This window comes from Nannospalax galili, unplaced genomic scaffold (genome assembly GCF_000622305.1).
Source record: "Nannospalax galili isolate Female #2095 unplaced genomic scaffold, S.galili_v1.0 scaffold803, whole genome shotgun sequence".
Taxonomy (NCBI): Eukaryota; Metazoa; Chordata; class Mammalia; order Rodentia; family Spalacidae; genus Nannospalax; species Nannospalax galili.
Genome location: NW_008349354.1, coordinates 1,711,459 through 1,734,443, shown reverse-complemented (window position 1 = coordinate 1,734,443; position 22,985 = coordinate 1,711,459). Strand labels below are relative to the sequence as shown.

At 37.5% G+C, this 22,985-nt stretch overlaps 1 protein-coding gene and 1 pseudogene across 1 annotated transcript in view; both read right to left on the bottom strand.

Moving 5' to 3' along the window:
* The window catches only part of Cd2ap (CD2 associated protein), a 122,909-nt gene that overhangs the window by 11,107 nt on the left and 88,817 nt on the right, over window positions 1-22,985 (bottom strand). Inside the window, exons 10-15 of the mRNA XM_008846733.3 lie at window positions 19,912-19,948; window positions 18,757-18,819; window positions 8,556-8,721; window positions 8,045-8,187; window positions 1,325-1,437; window positions 317-415 (exon numbers count right to left, since the gene is read on the bottom strand). Coding sequence (XP_008844955.1) covers window positions 317-415; window positions 1,325-1,437; window positions 8,045-8,187; window positions 8,556-8,721; window positions 18,757-18,819; window positions 19,912-19,948 — 621 coding nt within the window. The remainder of the gene's footprint in view (window positions 1-316; window positions 416-1,324; window positions 1,438-8,044; window positions 8,188-8,555; window positions 8,722-18,756; window positions 18,820-19,911; window positions 19,949-22,985) is intronic.
* On the bottom strand, window positions 21,321-22,246 carry LOC103744893 (annotated as a pseudogene).

The window sequence follows — 22,985 nt, the reverse complement described above, 5'->3', positions numbered from 1 at the left end:
GATGGCTCAGCGGTTAAGAGCACTGACTGCTCTTGCAGAGGACCCAGGTTCGATTCCCAACATCCACATGGAGGCTACAAACCATCCTTAACTCCAGTTCCAGGGGAATCTGAAGCCCTCTTCTGACCTCCGCGGCTTTGCATGACACGGGTGCACTAAAAATAAATAATAAAAAGCTGACGAGAACAGTGTGACAAGTTTATTCAAACAAAGTTTCAACAATAATTTTATTTCTTGACAAAAGAATAACTTTTCTTAAAGGGCGCCAAAGAATCCTAGAAATCATATTCAAGTCTTGGGCAATAAAGTATCTCACCTTTGGAGAGTAGCTTTCCTTTTTAAGCTCAGATGGCTTTAGGTTGGCACTATCTTCTTCTTTTGGTAACTTCAAGGTTTTTTCTGGGCTCTGAGTTGGCTAAATGTTTGGCATTTTTTAAAAAAAATCAAGCGACAGAACAGACTTTTTAAAAAAGAAAGCGCTAATAAGCATTGCAAAATACAGCTAATACTTTCACCACTTAGCGGCTACTGTTCCTGCTCCTCCACTGCTGTTAACAAGAAGTTACATAACTTCAAACTGAATAATACATTGGCAAAACCAGCTTTCCCCACAGCAACAAATTTTTCCCAGTTAGGTCATTTAAAAGCACAAAAGTGGGCTGGAGTAATGGCTTAGCAGATAAGAGCTCATACTGCTCTGACAGAGGACCTGAGCTTACTTCCCAGAACCCGTTAGGTAGCTCACAACCACCTATGACTTGAGTTCCAGGGGCACTGGACACCTCTGCCCACCCTCTCCCCCCACCCAAGCAACTGCACTCACATACACAAACCCACACACATATATAACTGAAAATAATACCATAAATCTTTTTTAAAAATGCTTCTTAGCTAATATATTAATACTGGTGTACATTTATATTCCTGATGAAAAAAAAAAAAAGACACCAAAAGAAGTTACTCAAGTATGAGGGCACATACTACAAAAATCATGACTGTATCAGGAGAAAAAAAAATCCCACTCTTTCTTAAAGTATGTATTTTTCTGCTCAGTTCTAATCATTAGTACTAGATGGGCTACTCTGTGCTCTGGGGTAATAATCTCAAGACAACTTCTTATTTCTGATTCTGTGACTTTTCATTCCAGACCCTGTGAATTAAACACATCTCTTTTTCTATATTTCTTAAATATCTGTCGCTTGAGCACAAAGCTGTCTTCCTAATTTTTAAACTTAGATCTGGCTATAAATCGATTCATTCTCATATTCAAGGGGACTCTGTATTTTCTTAATCTTCATGTTTTCCTATAGCAAGAATAACTCACAGAATGTCCACCATTGAAGCGGCCAGGCAACCTTCTTCCAGGCATCTTGGGTCTATTTGCAGTGAGATGTAACAAGTTCTCAGAGGAAGCTATGTCATCAAAATTTACAATGTCTAGAGAATAAAAATAAGTATTGTCTACTAAGAGGTAGCTATTCCTTCTAAAAGACAAGTAATAACATTTATTTTGTTAAAACTATAAATTAAAAAGTACCACTAAGTTGAAGAGCTCACAAGGTGATCTGTGCTTCACATATGCATTTGGCTTTACTGTTGTTTTGTTTTGTTTTGCTGAGATTGGGTTCTCATTAACTACCTTTCTACATAATACGGCATGATTTTTAAAAAGCCAAAACAATATAATGTAAGGATTATGTTTCCAAGCCAGACCTCAACACAAAGTTATTGAAAGAAATCTGTACCACAGACTGCAGTAGAATAAAAATGTCATTTTAGGTTCTCATATATATTTTTAAAAATCTACTTAAACTCAATTACGACATACAAAAATTTTACATATAAAATTTGTTTTAAACTTCATGCTGTGGACTAATATGAAATTTGAAGGACTAAACTATATCTAGCATCCTGTTGCCTTCCATTTACAATTCTCAATATAAAGTGGAGGCACGATTTAATACAAAAATATCCATGGGCTATTATAGTCGGAACCCAAACAATGCTTAGACATTACCATAAACAAAATCTCATCAGCTAGTTATAAATCTAAGGCAAATCAGATACCAAGGATAAATGCTACATAGATCACTGATTTGTTTCTCTGTCATCAAAGGCTAGTTGACCTCTGATCCAATAATTTGTGTTAAAGGACAAGTCAAGTTAATGCATACTTCTTAAACAGTGGTATATACTGCCTTGAGTTTTTTAGATGAGCCAGAAAACTGTGAAGGAGTTTATAATTCCGAAGTTCAAGTATCAATACATAACACAAGAATCTTTTGTAAATTCCTGATACTACCATAGTCAATGTTACTTCCTGTAGCTCAAACTCCAAACTAGGAATATTAGTAATAGTCAAAATATTTTCCATGGCAGCATATATTTTTGCCTTATCTTCCAGGTCTGCATTCAGCTTTCACATCACCATCTACATGATGGTTACAAGACTTCCTATCAGATACTGCAATGTCCAAATTTGGTGATTTGTTAGTTCTTTATTAAGGCATATATGTGCTCATAATTCCCCCCAAGTTTAAAGTTAATTCCTCAAACTTTACATTTAGTGATCTACAGAATTTTCTTTTTCCAAGATGAAGAATACAAAGGTAAGGCCAAAAAAAAAAAAAAAAAAAAGGCTTCACTTTGGAAATTTGTACTTTATAACTAGAAGCACTGGTTGAGTATTGTTATCTTTTTTCCCCACAGATAACTTTGTGTGTTCTATCTTGTATGAGGTCACTAAGCTAATATTTCAATATAAACCCTCTAATAAGATCAGTTTAATTTTCTGATCTTTTCATTACTTGTCAATAACTATAAAATACAGCAAGCCATAGGAAGAAACAAGTGACTTTAGTAGAGAATGTATTATATAGTCTAAAAAAGGTTTAATTTAAATTAAGTATATGTCATTCTATTTGTAAATATATTAAAGAAAATAACTGGTATAGCAAAAGATGTTAAAGTGATAAATGTGTACTGACAACCTACAAAAAAAAAATCTTTGAAAAGTAAAAGCCAATCATTCTGGCCTGCAGAGATTATTTTCAAATGCATATTTAAGCAACTGGCAGAAAGAAAAAAAAAAAAAGCATGGACAAAATCAAAGAGAAATGAAACTGAAAGGGTGAATAAAATGCAGATTTACAAAGTATATTCAAGTGTATTCATAAGCATGTAAGTTTATCTTTGCTATGTCCAGTTTGGGGATGCAACACCAAGACAACTTCACCATTCTTAAACTCTCTCAGGTTCTCCATTTAAGCCATTAGGTGAGAAAAATGGAACAGTGCACATTTTGAACACATGATGCTTCTAAATGCTTTAAAATTCATCTGAGCAAAATTTAGCAACAGATTTTCACTATGAAAATGGCCTAAGAGGCAAGTTATCAACTCCTGCAACCACATCTGTCACTGACAGCCACTTACATTCCTGTATATTCTGAGGAAGACATGCAAAGTTTTTTATAAAGTCAAGTGAAACAGCCAATTATGGAAGAAAATCTGACCTTTATGGTTGCAAACTTTTTGGAAATCTTTTATCAAGAGTATTTTAAACTATAACCATGAAAGACTTCCAAAAATAAACTTGATTTTCTTTCAAAATGGAAAACCAAAAGGGTTAGAATAAACCAACAAACAAACATGTACACTTTCAGTAAAATTACAAAGAAAAAGATAATGTGCACCACCTACTTATACTGAACATACTACTTTGATTTCTTTTATAAATTGGTATCTTACCAAAATGGAGAAGGGTAGGATAATTTCCTGACACGTAAGAAGGGAGGAAACATGGCAAACAGGCTAGGAAACAAAATCTGGAAAGAAAAGTCAAGGATAGGAATGTCTAGAAAAAAGACTAAACCAAAAAAATTATTTTACAAAGCAGGAAAAAAAGAACAGTTGTAGAATGAACAGAAGCATTTCAATGTTTGAGCACATAACTACTGCAGGTTTTCTAAACTTATGAAAGGTTGTGTATTAGATTTTAGATTTATTCCGTTGTCTTTTAAAATGAAAGTTTAAGATTATTATTAAATTCAATATACAGTATGATAAAAAGAAGCCTTGTCCATTACTCACTGAACAATACCAAGACAGTTTCTAAAGGATAGCTTATTAGTTTAAAAGGCCATGAGTGCAAAGCAATGTACTCACATCTCATAATATAGTTTTAACTAACATTAGACTACCTTTAGTCAAGTTCTAGAATTTGGTACAATACAGATATTACAATAAAGAGGTGATTTTATTTCATAATATTGTGAAATAAAATATGCCAAATATTATTTTCAAATGCCTCACCATAAAGTTTGACTCAATGTGACCTTTCACTTATCTCATACACATATGAAGATATTACCACCTTTTATGAAATGCTCCTTAAACTAAACAAAGAAATGATCACTAGAAACTTTGTTTTGATCCTAGTTTGGATACAAATCTCACTGTTTATAAAGTCCACTATTCAAAAGTAGCTTTATCTGAAAAGTCCCACTATAAATTCTTTCTGGGGGAAATAAATAAGTTGAAAAGCAGTTTAAAGAAAAACCAACTATAACACCAAAGAGAAAGAATGATTTTCAACAATGAATGCTTCAGTATCAAATAATGCATTTTTTTCTAAAAATTTTCTTTTTAATTTTAAAAGAATTTATCAGTAAAAAGTCAACAATGTACTTAAATCAAAAGACACATCACCTGAACTTTCTCAATGTAACTGCTATGTTGGTACTAAATCTTCTAGCTAATATTTTAAAACTAATTTGAAAGTAACTTTGCTCCTTAGAAATTTACTCTTTTAGAAATACCTGGACCATGTTAACTTATAATTAATTGATAGCACTGATACTTTCCTTAAAACTAATTTCTGATGAAGCATTGAAAAAGAGAAAGAAATTAAAACATGGTTCCTAAAAGCTCTGCAATTTGTAGCACTGTTTTATATGAAGATATTGGTGAGGGAACTGAAGCTCTCAGGCCATTAGAGAAATAGAAAGCCCAAATGAACAGTCTAGGAATGACTTTCTTATATATACGAAAGCCAGAATCTGTATTGCTGTATGTACACTTATTTTACATACACATGTTTTTATGTGGCTGTGTTAACAGAAAAATTTTATGTCTGAGAGTAAGGTCAGGAAATCATATCTTTCACAGATTAAAGCAGAAAGAGAATGAGATGGATTTAGAAGTGAGGCGGGTCTAAAGAAACAAGACATGTACAGTAACGTTCATTGGGCATCCTGGGGGGTGCCGTGGCTAGGTTTGGTCACTCAGTCACTAACTAGTCAAGCAAGGAAATGCATCTGGAGAGCAGAACTGCTCATGAGCAACCGACCAGTAAATAAAATACATGGTTTCGGCAGCAAGGTCGGTGCAGTTTCTACTACATCATCTCACCTGAAATTATTTAAAAGACAACTGAACTCTCAATAAGATGTTTCACCTATGTTTTACATTTTCTGAAACTTACCAGACTAACTTTATACATCATTTTAAAAATGTACAACTTCAAACTAAGCCAAAAATATAAATGGTGCATCATCAGCCTAATGCCATGTGTTACTGTACTCAAACCAATACTCATTTCTAATCTTAATCTCATAGAAGAGGTAGAACATTTTTATATAAAAGAACAGACCAAAAACCCAAAATTGAAAATGCTTAAAAATAACACTGAATGGCAACAGAATTTCTTAAGTGGAAAATTCTACACCTTACCTCAAGGGAAGTGGGTAGTGGTCAAAACAAAGGTACACTAAAAATAATATTAAATTACCTTAAGATGGATGTGTATTATACAGATATTACACAGATAAAGAGTATATGAAGCAATCAATTCTGCTTGAAGTGATGCTATGCTTACAAGAGAAGCTCCTCACTGCAACAAGCACACTTTTACTTTAGGACAGAAGCTATGTCTAGCATACTGCTGAGGATGGACAACTGCCTGGATTTCCAAAACTTACAATTGCTGAACTTTACAGGTTAAATATGATAGAGCAAAGTTTACCAAATTAAGTGTAAAGAATAAAGGACAGTTGTTCAGAGCTTAGCTGTTAATTTTCTGCCTTGGTAAATTTCAACAACTCTAAACTTCTTATTAAAACAAAATAAAAATTAAAGCAGAAATTGGAAATTGTCAAGCTCTGTTTCACAAGCCTATTTGTCTATTTACATGAAAAACAAATAAGCACTACGGACATAAGAGCTGACAGTATATATAGTCATAGTTTTTACTTTCCAACATTGTTAAATGTATTATTTATAGTAGAAATACAAAAGAGTTTATTGGTAGATGTATACAGAAAAGCTAGGGAAAAAAGTGAAAACTTGGGGCTGGAGTGGGTAAGAGAGCATACTGCTCTGACAGAAAACCCAAGTTCAGTTCCCAACATCCACAGCAGTCAGCTCACAACCACCTGTCAACTCTAGCTCCAGGCGGATCCAGTGTCTCTGGCCTCTGAGGACACCTGCACTCACAAGCATACCCTCATATGATGACATGCAGGTACACATGTAACTGAAAATAACAAATTTTTGCAAAAAAAATTGAAACTTGTTTTCTCTGAAGTGATTTAAAATTTCTACTAACTTGAAACAAACTAAATAAAGCAGGTGTTCAAGAATGAGTAAAAAGTAACAGATACAGACTTCAATCCTCAAAGGGACTCTGGTTATATTCTGAGTAAACATTAAAATGACACTAATTCTATATTTTAATATTAAACGCTACAAAAAATACATGATATTTTAAAGCATTTTTCATTTTATTTAATAGTAAATAAGGTCAATTTTCACCAAACTAGATATCATGACTATTATTTAGTGAATTTCTCTAAACTATAATCGCATCTCAATCCTCAAACATCAGTAATGAATATGGCTTCGCCCAACGTAGGCAAGATACAAATAACAAAAGAATTTACAAAACTTTCAAATCCAATGACTCAAAGAAAAAGACAGAGCCTTTGCAGTGATAAACCAAAAAGATGAAAAATAGAACTTTATTTCTGAAAATGAAATGTAACAGCATTATTCTGATAAAGCTATGATTCAAAAACGCCTAGGTGTAATTAGCCTTGAAGTTTAAATGTAAATATGAAAAGTCAGCACTGAAACTAAAAAACTGTATTATAATGTTAATATTTTTGAAGACCATCAGAGTACTTATAATACCAGGGAATCTAGAGATTAATCTTCATTTATGTGATTGTGCACATGTGGCATATCTGTACCTTACTGTTAGACATAAAATAAGGAAAACAGCATCTAAGTTTACAATAAGTGTAAGAGCATCTATGAAAAAGCCTTATGAAAATGTAAAATTCTAAACAGACATGCCAAGTTCTATATAAAACAATAGCCATTCAAACAATGTAATGACTGCATAATGCTTTTACTAGAGAACTGTATAAAGACACCTGTGCTCCCACTTCACAGGGATACCTAGAACCAGGAAGAAGTGTGGAGGACACAGGATGATTAACAGGCTGGGGGAAGAAAAAAAAAAATCGGCCCTTGATCTTAAGCAGCAATATTTAGCAAAAGTGAATGAAGCCTGTTGATAGTCAGTCATAACAAAACTATTTCCCGTATTGAAAAAGTTTCTCCAGATGAAGAGAAAAATATTTAAGTCTTATTAAATAAAAATTACTGCTAGCACCAAAAGTCTATGTCATCCTATTTAAACATTTTTTAAACTAAAATATACTCTAATCTGATTTAGGTGGAATGGTTACTGCATTAGAAAGCTATAATAAGATAATAGGTAGATTTTTTTTTTGATTAACTACTTCCATTTTCTAACCAATATAAAACCTCACCCATTTCTCTTTTCTGATCAGTTAAAATAAAAATCTCAATCCAAAAAAGAACTGTATTTTGCTCACTTCTTTGTTTTCCTGCCCTGGCTACCAAATTTTAAACTCATTTCAACAAATTCTGCTATTTCTATCTGCAAATGGTATACACAAATCATTCTGAAATCCATGCTGGCTACTGTTTAAGGCACTCTCTTTGTGCTGACCTACCTGTTTCTTTAGAGATCTTTGCTACAAATGCATCAAGGTCTACTGATTTTGGTCTCAGAGGCAATTGTTCAGAATCCAGCTTTGGTTTTGATACTGACTCCATTTCAAATTTTGATGAAATTGTGGAAATGTCTCCATTAATTCTGGAATGAGAAAAACATACATGCAAAAAGAAAACTCACTTGAAGGTAAAATGGGACTTTTAAATTGTGATTCAGTGGTGGTGAAGATTTTTTATGTAACATAATACTGATTACTGTGTGTTCTATAAAACTACTTCCATAAGCATAAACCTCTAATCCTAAAACTGATAACAATAAAAACAGAAATGTAAAAACAGTTTAGTGCATTCACTTATTGGGAATATAAACTTAACATTTAACAGAATTATTAAAGACTATAGAGAAAATATGAAAACAAGTATGTTTTAAAGCACTTAAACTCAGAAGGCACTAGAGCCCGTTAGGTTAAAGGTGAGTAATCCCCTAATTTAAGATTAGGTGAAGCTCACTTGGCTGCAGGAGGTGGAGGAGGGACTGGTTTCTCAGGTCGCTTTGTGTACACGGATCCAGGAGACCTCAGTAAGTTATTGGCTTTGGTGGGTGGAGTAGGCTTTTTCGGTGGGACTTGAGGAGCAGCTGGTTTAGAAGGTTTCTGTTCCAATAGTGGCTTTTCATCTAATGATTAAACAATACTTAACAAGTTATTATCAAAACCACTGAAGTTTTTCTAATTCTTTTTTATTGTTGTTGTTTTTGTTTTTGGTCTTTTTGAGACGAGGGTCTCCCCGTAGCCCCAGCTGGCCTAGAACTCATTATGTAGACCAGACTGGCCTTGAACTCACAGAGATCCACTTGCCACCTCTGCCTCCCAAGTGCTGGGACTACAGGTGTGCCGCACCATACCTGGCAGGAGACTAATTTTAATAAAAAAAGTAATTTTTATTTTATGAGGTGACATTTGCATAGCACAAAACTGCTGATTTCAGGCTAGCTTGGTCTACATCATGAGTTCTAGGCCAGATGGGGCTACAAGGAGACCCTGCCTCAAAAAGACCAAAAATAAACAACAACAACAAAAAACCTGATGATATCAAAGTGTACAACTTAGCATCACTGATCATATGCACAAAATTACGCAACTACTACCTCTGTGTTCTAAAATACTTTACCACCCCAAACAAACTGTTTTCATGAATCAGTTACTTCCCAAACATCCCCACACCAAATCCCTGGCAACTAGCCACTTGCTAGACTATCTCTACAGAATTACCAAATCTGGATAGTTCAGACTTGGGAGATAATGGAATACATAACTTTCGTGGCTCACTTTTTCACAGAGTATGTTTTTGAGGTTCATCACATTATGTATACCTTTTCATGCCTGAATAATATTCTCTTATATACAGCACAATCTGTTCATCCATCCTCTGAAGGACATCGGGTTGCTTCTTCCATGCACTATGGACATTTGTGTATTTGAGTACTTGTTTTTAATTATTCTGTTAGGGTGTATGGTAAATTTGTCTTAACTTTCTGAAGGATCATCAAACTTTTACATAGTGGCTAATAAACAGTTTACATTAATACCAACAACATATAAAAGCTAATATCCACACATGTTCAACAATACTTATTTTCCCTTTTTAAAAATTGTAACCATCCTGGTGAGTAGGAACTAACAGCTCACTGCAGTTTTGACTGGCATCTCCCCCCTAAAGACTGAAGCTAAGGATGTTGAACATCTGGCCATGTGCTTCTTAGCCATTTATATTTCTCCATTAAAAAGACAGTTATTGCCAAGTGTGGTAGCACTTTAATCCCAGCACTTGAGAGGCAGAGGCAGGTGGATCTCTGAGTTAAAGGCCACCCTGGTCCACATAGCAAGTTTCATACCATCTGAGCTACAAGGAGACCCTGTCTCAAAAAGACCAAAAAAAAAACGTTATTTCAGGGGCTGGAGAGATGGCTCAGCAGTTAAAGAGCACTGACTCCCCTTGAAGAGGACCAGGGTCTAGTCTGTTCCATTAAACTGTTTCTCTCGGGTATTTCTCATGGTTACAAAGTCTGACTAACATGGCACTATCTATCTACTATACTACATGCTAGAATCGTGAGGATTTAAAACACACACACACACACACACACACACACACACACACACACAGAGTGGAGTTCAGTCCGGTGGAAGAAAAGGAAATATACTAAAACACAAAGCAAAGATGTGGCAGACAATATGGGAAAGTGCCTATTTTTACACAGAGTAATATGGAAAATAGTGGCAGAGAGTAACATTTTAAACTAGAATTTGAAAACTGAGAAAGAACTACACATGAAAAATTCAAAGCGGAGAACAATCCAGAGGAAAGGAGGATTCCAGGTAATGGGGAGCCTAGCCTATGATGGACTGTGAAGGAGCAAAAAAGAACAATTGGTATTCTACAAGTATCGTGTGGCAGTAGACTAGAATATACAGAGTGAGTGAAAAGAAGGGATGACTTAGATGAGACAAACTGCCAAGTAGCAGGTAACTCAAATTCTGGCCATCAAAACTATGGAAAACATTGTCTAGAAAAGGCTCATCCTTGGGATATAGGTCAGTAGCAGGGCATCTGACTAGCATACCTAAGGTCCAAGTTCAATCCTCAGTATCTGCTTTCTCCACCCTCCTCCCAAAAAGGCTCATTCAGAAAAAAAACAACGTTGCAAGCTGGAATCTAGTTTCCAATTTTCAATAGACAGCCTTTAAACAAGTTGATGTACAATATAGATCATGCACATGAAGTTGTGTATGACACATGCATACATCCATTTTCTTTATGTCCGTAATAAATTCTAAAATCCTGATCATTAGTTTAAGAGCAGGGCAAGATGTAACAAATAAACATAGACTGCTTATCATAGCATTAAAAGGATTTTCATGACCTACAAAACTTCAGATTAGAATTACTGGGAAAATTTTAAGAATATTAGTACCTAAGTTCTACCTATAAAAGTTCTGGAGAGGATCCTAGGTACAATGTGCTTTAAAGACATCCCCCCCAAGTTTTGAATATACAATGCAGACTGAGAGTGTAGATGTCTGTGTGCATGTCACCACCTTTCTAGCTTTTTCACAACCTCTCTGAGGCTCCTACACCAGTTTCCTGAATACATAACTCATCCTTGGCATCTTGTTCCTTTGGGGGCCTACAATTGCATTCACTCTCTGGCCAAGAGATTCAAAAGCTTATTTTTCAAGCTCTTCATTATCATGATGTTTAAGTAGTAACTGTCAAGAGTATCATTTGGAATGTAGCATACATACACAAGGGAATTTTATTCCGCTGTAAAGAAAAATGAATCATGAAATTAGCAGGAAAATGGGTGGATTGAAAAATACACACACACACACACATATGTACATACATGAGGGTGGAGGTGGAGGTTATAAAACTAGAAAAGAGATTACAAGAGGGACAACGAAGTATGGGGGGCATTAGATTACATGTGACACGAAAGCATACAAAAGGCTCTCAGGGATGGGAGAGATCAGATAGATGGGACAGGAGGGAGTATCAACAGAAAAAAAATCCTGTTTGAAAGGGCCATAAAGAAACCTAATGCCATGTATGCAATTAAAATATTTTTAATTAAAGTAAGAGTGTTGGGGGCTGGAGAGATGGCTCAGAGGTTAAGAGCACTGACTGCTCTTGCAGAGGACCCAGGTTCGATTCCCAGCACCTACATAGCAGCTAACAACCGTCTGTAGCTCCAGTTCCAGACCGTCTGTAGCTCCAGTTCCAGATCTGATGCCTTCTGACTTCCACAGCATTGCACAGCATGGGTTCTCTTACACATGTGGGCAATATACTCATACACATAAAAATAAAATAAAATATTTTTTAAAGTAAAGAGTATCATTTTGAGAAATGAAAAATAATTTCAATAAAATCTTCCTGGTAACTAGTAAAGGCCAACTGCCTCATAAAGAAATGCTGAGCGATTTTATGCTGTAATGACAGACGTCTGTTTCACAGGTAGGTAAGCTTAATAAACTACTTACAAAACTACTTAATAAACTACCAATACTGTACTGAAGATGTCAATGTGATCTTTAAATTCAAACTAGTGAATAAATATCAAGATATAAAATACAAATGAACTCTGTCATGGCACTTAACTCAGAGTCTCTGCTACATATTATGTCACAATCGGAAAGGCATTTGAGTTCAATATTTCAAGTAAATGTCTCTAAATGAGTCTTAAAACATGTTTATCTTATTATTATCTTAATTCCACAGCAAAGAACAGTATGTTCAAGGTTTCCTGAGCATAAAAGAAATTAAAAGACTCTTTTTGAGTATGCTTTTCATTACATTTATTCTATTTATTTGTGGGGAAGGACACGCCTGTGTTATAGTGTGTATGTGGAGGTCAGAAAACAATCTGCAAGTCAGTTCTCTCCTTCCACCATGTGAGTCCCCAAAATCAAATGCAGCTGATCAGGTTTGGCAGCAGATGCCTTATCTTGCTGGCCCTAACAATCTTTTGAACAATGATTTCCAAGCAATGCATAATCTAGAGATTACTGACTTATTCAAGACTCTCTTACATTTGCAACAAAATGGAAAAACTAGAGATCATCACATTAATCAAAATAAGTCAGACTCGGGAAGATAAATATAAAATATTTTCTCCTCCCATATGTAGAATCTAGATATTTTTTAAAAGCCATGAAAGCAGAATGGGGACCATTTAGGAAGGAGATAGGATGCAGGATGGACAGGAGGGGCGTGAAGAAGACAGCAATGGAGAGGAGTGATGTGATTAAAGAACATTATAGACATGTATAAAAATTTTAGGCTACAACCCAGTATTTTGTACAGTTAATATATGCAAATAAAAGGGAAAAATTAAAGGAATAAAGAGAATCTATGGTCAACATATGAACTGGAAAACCTACATCATTTCAGTGCATTTTAACTTCCATACTGTTTTTAACTCTTCAGACCCTAAGCACTGCATATATTGACTCAGGAAAAGTCTGCTCCTAAGCAATGACATGGAGTGGATTCCATACTGCAGACAGCATGGAAAAGTACGTACTGTGGATTTGATTATGTTCACTGGGAATTCAATGTAAGGCAAGAGTATCTTTGGGGAATGAGCAGCAAACAAAACATTTTCTAGGCCAAGCACCATGTCATGAACCTACCTGGAGGCTGGAGCAAAAGAACTGTTTGAGCCCAGGAGTTCAAGGCCAACCAAGGCAAGCAGGCAAGCGCCTGTATCAAACAATAATCAAATGTGTGTGTGCATGTGTCTGTGTATTGGTTGTCAAAGTGTTTGCAGTGAAAATCTGTGTGTGCATGTGTCTGCGTGTTTGTGTGTGTAAATGGCAGAAGTATGTAATACAAAGAAAGCAACTGAGTAAATGAGATACTCAGAGGGCAAAAGTGCTTGCATGTAAGCCTGAAAACTTAGGTGCAAACCCCAAAATCCACAGTAGAAGAAGAGAAGAGACTACAAAAGGTTGTTTACCTCCACACATGCTATGGCAAGCACATACCCATACTCACATACATATATCATACACACACACACACACACACACACACACACACACACACACACCCCACAGTAATCAAAAAGCAAAAAAAAAATTTTTTTTAATTAAAATAAGCCAGGCATGGTGGCCCACATCTTTAATCCCAGCACTCCAAAGGCAGAGAGAACAGCTTGGTCTACATATCGTTTCAGGCCAGCTGTGGTTACAGAAAGACCCTGTCTCAAAAAGACCAAAATAACAAAAAACACAATAAATATATACAAAGTTAACCAAATATTGAGTTGGAATTTTCAATAAAAAGATGGTGACTGACACAGAGAATGTGAGAGAGGCTGCTGTCTAGACAATGAAGAACAGAACAACAAAGATCCAGCCTTGGTATCACTTATTAAATTTAATCCAGCAAATAAGTGGATCAATTACCAAGGACGCGGGCGCTCTGGGTGGGAACCAGCAGCAGCAATGTCACCTTTCACAAGATGCTTCTTGATGTTCTCAGAGACGAATACCACTTTCAAGGAGTTGGGGGCATGTGGGTGTGACCGTGGGTGAGCAGGACACACGTATCAGCTATTCAAATTGGGTTGTGAATGTGAGGGGATGAAAAACATGTCAAGTGCACAAGAAGTTTAAGGAAGCAACTCCAAAAGTGAACTGAAAACCAAGTGCAAAGTGAACGTGAGCTGTTTCTGGCAGTACTTGCATGTCTGCATCATGAAGCGTCGCCACGGCCTCAGTTCTGAAGACATGTGCAGTTTTCACTGCTGCACAACTGTCAAAGCAATCACAGCAAAAGGCTGCCTGAAATATCTTCGCTAGGATTCAGGACTTTTCTGCTCCTTTTTTAAAAAAATTTTACTATTTTTTTATTTTATGTATATGTGTGCATTGCCTGCATGTAGGTAAGTGCACCCGTGTTGTGCATTGCCCATGGAGGACAGAAGAAGCCGTCAGATCCCCTGGAACTGGAGTTACGGACAGTTGTTAGCTGTCATGTGGGTGCTGGGATTCAAACTTGGGTCTTCTGCAAGAACAACCAGTGTTCTTAACCGCTGAGCCATCTCTCCAGCCCCGACTTTTCTGATCTTACAGAAACGCGATGGTTTAATTACAGAAATCAAAGACTTTTAATATTTTCCTGTCATCACTCTTTACCATGTAAGCATCAAATTGGTGGCATCTGGTGATTATATTATACTAGAATGCCTGGTTTTTAAATTGCTATCTGAGCGGCTAAGTTGAGTTTTACCTTTTTAAAAAACTGTCAAATGAATTTTGGTTTGGGATTAAACAATTACCAACATTTCTGAAATGGCTCTAAATGAACTCCTGACATCTTGCACTGTGTTTTCATGAAGTGGTATTCTCAGCACTGACAATTATACAATTAAAGTGCCAATCAACTGTGAAAACACTGACCGTACTCTACTTCCTACAGTATCACTCAATCAAGCTTAATTCTTTACATTAAAAAAGAGTACATCCTCCTCACAAATTTGATTTCTTCTTTAATAAGTGACAAAATTATATGGATATACAAAAGGCCAGGTATGGTGGCACATGCCTTTAATTGCAGCACTCAGGAGGCAGAGGCAGGTGGATCTCTGTGAGATCGAGGCCAGCCAGGTCTACATAGCAAGTTCCAGACCAGGGGAGGCTACACAAAGATACCAAAATAAAAAAAAAATTATATGGATATGGACACCAAAGAATTTTCATGACCACCACATAATCAATTAATTAGTCTTATATACTCCATTTCTCAGAGCATCATGCTTTCCTTTAAACAACAGCTCAAAGTGCTTGCTGTACACTCCTAGAGACCTGGGTTCAGCGCTCACGCTCTCTCTCTCTCTCTCTCTCTCTCTCTCTCTCTCTCTCTCTCTCACACACACACACACACACACACACACAAATAAGCTTTTTTAAAAAGAACTGTAAGGCCGGGTGTGGTGGAACACACCTTTGATCCCAGCGCTCAGGAGTAGGAAGCAGATGGCATCTCCGTGAGTTCAAGGCCAATCTGGTCTACAAAGCTAGCAATGAGAAATATTCCTACTTGCTGTTTCAACGTTCGTGCCTGCAGTCCCGAGTTCTGCACTTCTGTCTCTGGTTCTACCGGCTGACTTTCCTTTTGATCATGTGTTGCCATTTCCCTGCTTCTTTCCATGTCTGATATTGGTTCATCGGACAGTAGGTGATGTGAGCACTATACTCCTGAACACGGGATTTTATTTTACACTTCAATTCTGTTCTGAAATTAGTTAGCTCTGTCTTCACGATGATCAGATTATCGGAGCCTTGGTCTTAGGTGATGGGTCCTTTTATGGACTCCATCTAATTGCCCTATCCACACTACATATTACAAGAAGCTCTTTCTGTTCATGGCAATGTGAACTACTTGTGAGTAACAGAAATTGTTTCCACTATTGTTTTCCAGCAATTATCTCTCTAGCTATGAAACTTCCCCTCATACATGTGTGGGTCAGCATTCAGGCCTCAGAGTAAACCCAAAGCAGATCACTGCATGGTCCCTCTGTGCGGAAACCACTACACTGGTACACTGCACAACCACCCTGACAGCCTAAATTCCTACCTGTGCCTTCAACTCAAGGTTCTGCTTGACTTCTCTTCTACAGCCTATAGAGGACCTTTAGCAATAAGCTAAGAAGCTAGATAAAACTCAAATGTGACCACAGACCTAAATTTTTAAATTTCCTATATTAGCATAGGAAAAGAATTAGTCTTGGGTATTAACAAAGGCATGATCCATAAAGAAATGATTGATGATCAGACATTTAATAAAATTTAGGACTGTCAAGACAGTTCAACAGGTCAAAGTGCTTGCTATACAGGCCTAGTGACCTGGGTTCAGTTCTCAGAACACATGGTAAGAAGTTTTCCTCTGATTTCCACACATACTCTGACAATGACACATAAATCAATCACTCTTTCACTCTTTCTTTCTCTCTCTCTCTCTCTCTCTCTCCAAAAATAAAATAAGCTTTTCGGAAAGAATTTTAAGGCAAGGTGGTGGAGCATGCCTTTGATCCCACCTTGGGAGGTGGAAGCAGATGGCATCTCTGTGAGTTCAAGGCCAACCTGGTCTACAAAGCTAATGCTAAGCCAGCTGGAACCACAGGGAGACCCCATCTCAAAAAGACCAAAAAATAAAAATAAAAAAGAGAGAGAATTTTAAGAAAACCTAAAAAGTAAAACTGCTCAACAAGGAAAGTAAGCCAAACAATGTAAAAAATATTTGGAAAAAATACATGTTTTAAAGGAGTGCTATCCAAAACATACAAAGAACTCAACAAGAAAATGAACAAAGCCCTAACATACACTTCACCAAAGACGTGTAGCTGAGAAGTAAACAAAAGGATGTTCAACACTGGATGTCATGAAGACACGATCACACAACATACGAATGTCTAAGATGCACAACAGAGAATGCTGGCAAGGATACAGACCCGCTGCCAGGGGGTCTGCAGAACAGCACAGCTACTTTGGAAATGGTTTGGCCATTGCTCACAAAACTAAACATGTTCTGACCAGAGAAGCCAGCAATCTCACTCCTTGGTGTTGATTTGAATGCACTGAAAACAACATCCACACAAAAACCTACATACATGTGTATAGCAGCTTCCAAAACTTGGAATCAATCAAAATATTCCTCAGTGGGTAAAGTGAGATATAAACAGACCTGAGGAGATCTCATATGCATAGTAAGTGAAAGAAACTTATTAAAAAGGCTACCTACAGGGCTGGAGAGATGGGGCAGCAGTTAAGTGCTCAGTTAAGTGCACCGACTGCTCTTGCAGAGGACTCAGGTTCAATCCCCAGCACCCACATGGCAGCTAACAACCATCAATAACTTCAGTTCCAGGAGAATCCAACACCCTCTTCTGACCTCTGTGGGCATTACACAATACGGGTGCACTCACATACACACAGGCAACACATTCATACACAGAAAATAAATTTTAAAAAGGCTACCTACAATATCACACATTAGGAAGAACAAACCTCTGGAAACAGGTGAGGAGACACATGAGTGCCAAGAACTCAGAAGGGGGAAGGTATGAGGGGAGCAGAGAGGAATTTCTGGACAATGAAAGCTAAAATGGTGGATACAGGCCATAATGCATTTGACCCAGCCAACAGAATGTACAGCACTAGGGGAAAGTTACTGTACTTGTCCTTTATAGTTATAAGCACTAATCAAGAAATATACCACTCTGGCACAGACTGTTTATAGTGGAGAAGACTGTGTACCTACAGGGGGACAAAGGATATATGAGAACTCTTTAAACTTTTGGTTCAATTTCTTTTCTTCCTTCTTATTGCTGTGTATGGGTGGATATGGTGGGGGGGGGGTGCACATTCCATGGTACATGTGTGGAGGTAACAGGAATGTGGCTTCCAGGGATTAAACTCACATTGTTAGGCTTACACAACACGCACTTTTACTTGAACCATCTTGCCTGACCTTGGTTCAACTTCTTGTGAACCTAAAACTGCTCCAAAATTTGTGTACTTAAAAAAAAAAAAAAAAAAAAAACCCTGGAAACACTCTATGAAGTACAAGACATACAAGGTACTGAAGTGGGAGAAATGAGTTAAGAAGACAATAATTTAGGTAAAGCATTATAAAACGATATTCAACCCAATCTAGAGATAAGCACTGCAGATTGTTTTGTACAGAGAAAGCCTTACTTTCTTAAAACTTAGTATCAATGTTTTGACAAAACACATATCTAGAAATAATGTTCCATGTTTAATGCAATAAGATTCAAGAATACTTATCTCCACACTTAAGAGCTCACTTTTATATATTCCAAAGAATTTTAAGCTTATTTTCAATGAATCACTATAAAAAAATAACAAGTCAATTCTCTAATGCTAAGATTTCTTATACATTAGTTGAAATACAATCAAAATACTACATCTTACTAAAGGAATTTTTTTATGATAGAAATTGCTATCAACTTGATAATTTCCAATCAATCTTGATAAAATATTCATTCTTAGAAAACTAAACATGGCAAAATAAGTATCAACAAGTGCAGAAAAAAACTGTAGAGGATCAATTGTGGAACATTATTTCCTTAAGATGATAATCAAAGAAAGGACATGGTGGGTGAAGGAGGAGTCAGATTTACCTTTTTCTTCAGGCTTTAGAGGAAAAACTTTCTTCTCCGCTGCTAATAGGTCCGGCTTTGGAGCTGGGGGTTGGGGAAAGAGAACCAAAATGAATACTCACTTTTAATAACAATATGCAAAGCCAGGTGTTGCAGGCAGGGCACACAATTAATCCCAGCACTCAGAAGACAGAGATAGGAGAATATCTGTGAGACTGAGGCCAGCCTGGTCTACATTATCGAGTTCAAGGCCAGCTGATAAGACAGGGAGCTCCTCTCTTAAGAAAATTAATTAATTAATTAATGTTCCTTGATTTAGCATATTCATCTTATGAATATTATCTGTATACATACAATCAATTTTGTTTCATTTGCAAAGTCATAACAGATAGGACATGGTTTTAACACACCTCTAATTTGGTCACTCAAAAGGTAGAGTTTGAGGCCAACACAGTCTACATAGTGTATTCAGAGCCAGCCTCAGCTGCACAGGGAGATTCTTAAAAAAAAACAAAACAAAACAATAACCAAACAAAAACCCCAAACAAACCTCCATACCATATCTAGGAATATATTACATAAAGTTTTGTCATTCAAAAGAAATGAATGAAAAGGTAGAATAAATATTTCAGTCAAGTCATTCTACAACAAGTTTAAACATCGATTTTATTAATTTGGTATTTCCTATTACTGAAGTATCCACATTTCTTCTCAAGATCCTTCTTTTGTTATTTTTAATTTTTAGAGACAAAAAGTCTTACTATATAGACCCTGCTGGCCTTGAATTTACAGTCTTAAGTGCTGAGATAGAGGCATGTACCACCAAACCTGACTAGGATCCTTACTATACATCATTTGTATTTTTAAAAGTCATAATTAATAATGCATGTGAATATTCCATTTTATAGTAGTTCTAAAACATTTTTGCATGCATAATAGTTATGCCAATAAAATTTAATGGTGTACGTTAAACCAGACTTTACCGTTTTAGAACTTTGTGGCGCACGCCTTTAATCCCAGTACTCGGGAGGTAGAGGCAAGTGGATCTCTGTGAGTTCAAAGCCAGCCTGGTCTACATAGTGAGTTCCAGGACAGCTGGGGCTACAGGGAGGCCCTGTCTCAAAAAGACAAACAAAAACAAAAAGTAAAAAACTAAACAATGTGTTTCTTACAAACCTGGACCCTTGGCTGGAGGAGGTGGTTTCTTTGGTTTCTGTTTAAACAAACAAACAAAAAGGTTAAAATTGGCTATTTACAATGAAAATAATCTAAATCTTTTCTCATAACAACCCCAAAAAAGGTCACTGAAAAATTTTATGACATTCAAATAAACAGCTTCCGTGATCAAAAATTAGTCAAATACATATTTTTTAAATATTTTATTAACACACTCATCAGCACAACACTCATACACAAAAAATAATAAATAAAGGTTTGTTTTTTTTTTAATAAAGTGGGTAAAGCCAAAAACTCTAGATGAGAAAAACTTTCCATCCTGGTCTACTTAAATGAAGATGCTTAAACATCATCTTACCCTGCTGCAGAGCTCAGGGGTAGGCTAGAGTAGGTGACAAGGCAAGGAGAGGTGAGACCTTATGTCACCAGCACAGTAGTGGCACGTCAGTCATGTAGTCAAAAAGTCTTACTATATAGACCCTGCTGGCCTTGAACCACTTTCTAATTGTATGTTAGGGCTGCTCCAAAGGAGAAACTCATACCTGGTACTGTAAACCTGTTCAAAAGTGAGTGGATGGGGAGGTCACAGGCTATAGGGTGTAAACTAAACTACTACTGGTGCTTTCTATATGGACATGATGTCAAACTGCCTTCCAAATGGTTTACACTCATAGAGAGTTCTGCTGCTCTCAGCCTTGGTCAGAAAAGCTGCTTACAGCAGGTGATAGTTAATGCAGAGACTCATAACTGATCAAAATACTGAGAAAAACTCAGCACTAAACTATACTTCTAAATCATCCCCTCCAAGGCTCAGGAAATATAATAGAAGAGGGGGCAAAAGAATGTAAGAGCCAGAGGGTGGGAAGGAGTGCTGTGAAATTGTCTTTATATGACATGGCTGTTGCAGCCATGAACTCACAACAGCAGTGGCAACCTGCACAAGACTTGCCTGAGGATAGGCTCCTATGGCCCACTCCTCCCTGAGGAGCTACAGACTGTTACAGTTCCTGGGGAGGGCGAGTCATAGTCCTTGGTCTGGTGGCCACTGGTAATGTGCCCTTGCTCAAGTAAATAAACCCCCTTTCAGTAATGCAGGCAATCCTAATGAAATACAGTGAGAACAAACAAGAAACCACAAGAGAAGGTGAAAGCAGAATGGGCTTGCTGGGAGGTGGGGACGGGGGAAGGCGACTACAGAGGGGGATGGGAAAAATACGACCAAAGTAATTCTGTGCATGAAATCATAAAACAAATATTTAAAAGTACGTATGTGCAATTTTAAAAGGGGGGGGGGGTAACAACGGACCTAGCTTTTATTCTTAAGTCTCAGAAACACTCATAGGTAATATTAAAGGCAAAGGCCTCTTTTCTATCAATCCCTAAGCATTCGTTCACTGTTTTTTTCCAAAGAAACATTTTATTTTCCATCCACCTTCTCTCCATCCTGCTAAAGTGTCTGCAGCACAGCTCACAACCACTCGGTAGTTGTTCCAACCCATTCAGTGGCCTGAGCAATAGGGGCTGAAGACCAGTCCTCAGTGGCCGGCTGAGCACTCCAATCTTCGGTAGGGAACTGCTGGATAGATACAGAGGGTACTTGCACGCCTTCAGACCAGTCTGCCACCTCTGGCTGAGCTGCGGTGAACTCAGGAGCTGGTGCAGTCCATTCACCCTGAAATTCCTCCTTGGTCACAGCCTTTTCAGCAGCGGCTTGCTCTTCCTTCTCAATCTCTTCAGAAGTAGAGATCAGGCATGACATCTCACGGCTGCTCACAGGAGATGGTACCACGCATGCGCAGAACTACCCCGGCCAACATCCACCACATCAACCCCACCGAGTGTGCTCCCTATTGTTGCATGGGATGGCAATGTCTACGAAGTACAGAGAATCTGTGTTACACAGAGCGTGGTAGGCAGGCTGACGTAAGAAGCTTCTGTGAGGCGGCTGGTGGTCAGCCCTGGGGTCAGTCACCACCAGAATACGTGGCTCCCTGAAGGCTACTTGAATCTGGTTAGTGAAGGTGCCAGGAATGAGGCGGCCAGCCATTGGAGTGGCTCCAGTGGCAGGAGCAAACTTCAGCAGAGCTGGCTGGCCAGTGTTCCTGGAGATGATGCTGACATCAGTAGGGTTTTCAATGGCAACAATGGCAGGAGCTGCCAGCAGCAGCTTCCCCAGGTCCTCTTCAGATTCACGATGGAGATGCCGCCACTTTTCCTCTTGTACTTACTGTTCCATCTGGAAGTCAAGGCTGGTGCCACCCTAGTGGGTTCCTGCTGCAAGGAATTTGAGGACATCCTCTTCTTTCATTTGCAGGACATCAAGGGCTCCAGACATTGTATTAGTTTTCCTTTAAGTTACGACGGGAATCAAGAACAAGGCCATGTGGAGTGGACCCTAGGCAGCATTCAAAGGCTCATTCACTTTTTTTTAAAAGTTTTTTTGTTTGTTTGTTTAATTTTTATGTGTATGAGAGTTTTGCCTGTATGGATATAAGTGCACCTATGCTGTGCAAAACTCATGAAGGTCAGAAGAGGGGTGTCGGACGCCCTCTGGGACTGGAGTTAAGGAAGGACAGTTATTAGATGCCATATGAACCCAGGTTCTCTGGAAGAGCAGCCAGTGCTCTTAACTGCTGAGCCGTGTCTCTAGCACCAGCACTCATTCACTTTTAAGACTTAATGTCTTAAAATGTTTTACAGCATTTCTAACTGGAATATTCTAAATTAAGAATAACTAAGAAGCAGTATAATAAAACAGAAAAATAGTTTCTTTTAATATTTTGTTATTTTATGTATATGAATGTATTGCCTGCATGGATGTATGTACATCCATGTTGTGCAATGCCCACGCAGGTCAGAAGAAGGCATCGGATCCCCTAGAATTGGAGTTAGGAACAGTTGTTAGCTGTCATGTGGGTGCTGCGATTCGAACCCAAGTCCTCTGCAAGAGCAGCCAGGGATCTTAACTGCTAAGCCATCTCTCCAGTCCCGAAAAACAGTGTTTCTTAATAAAAGAATAAAAGTAGACTGAAGGGTGGTACAACACTGAATTCGGTCTAGCAGAGGAAGAACTG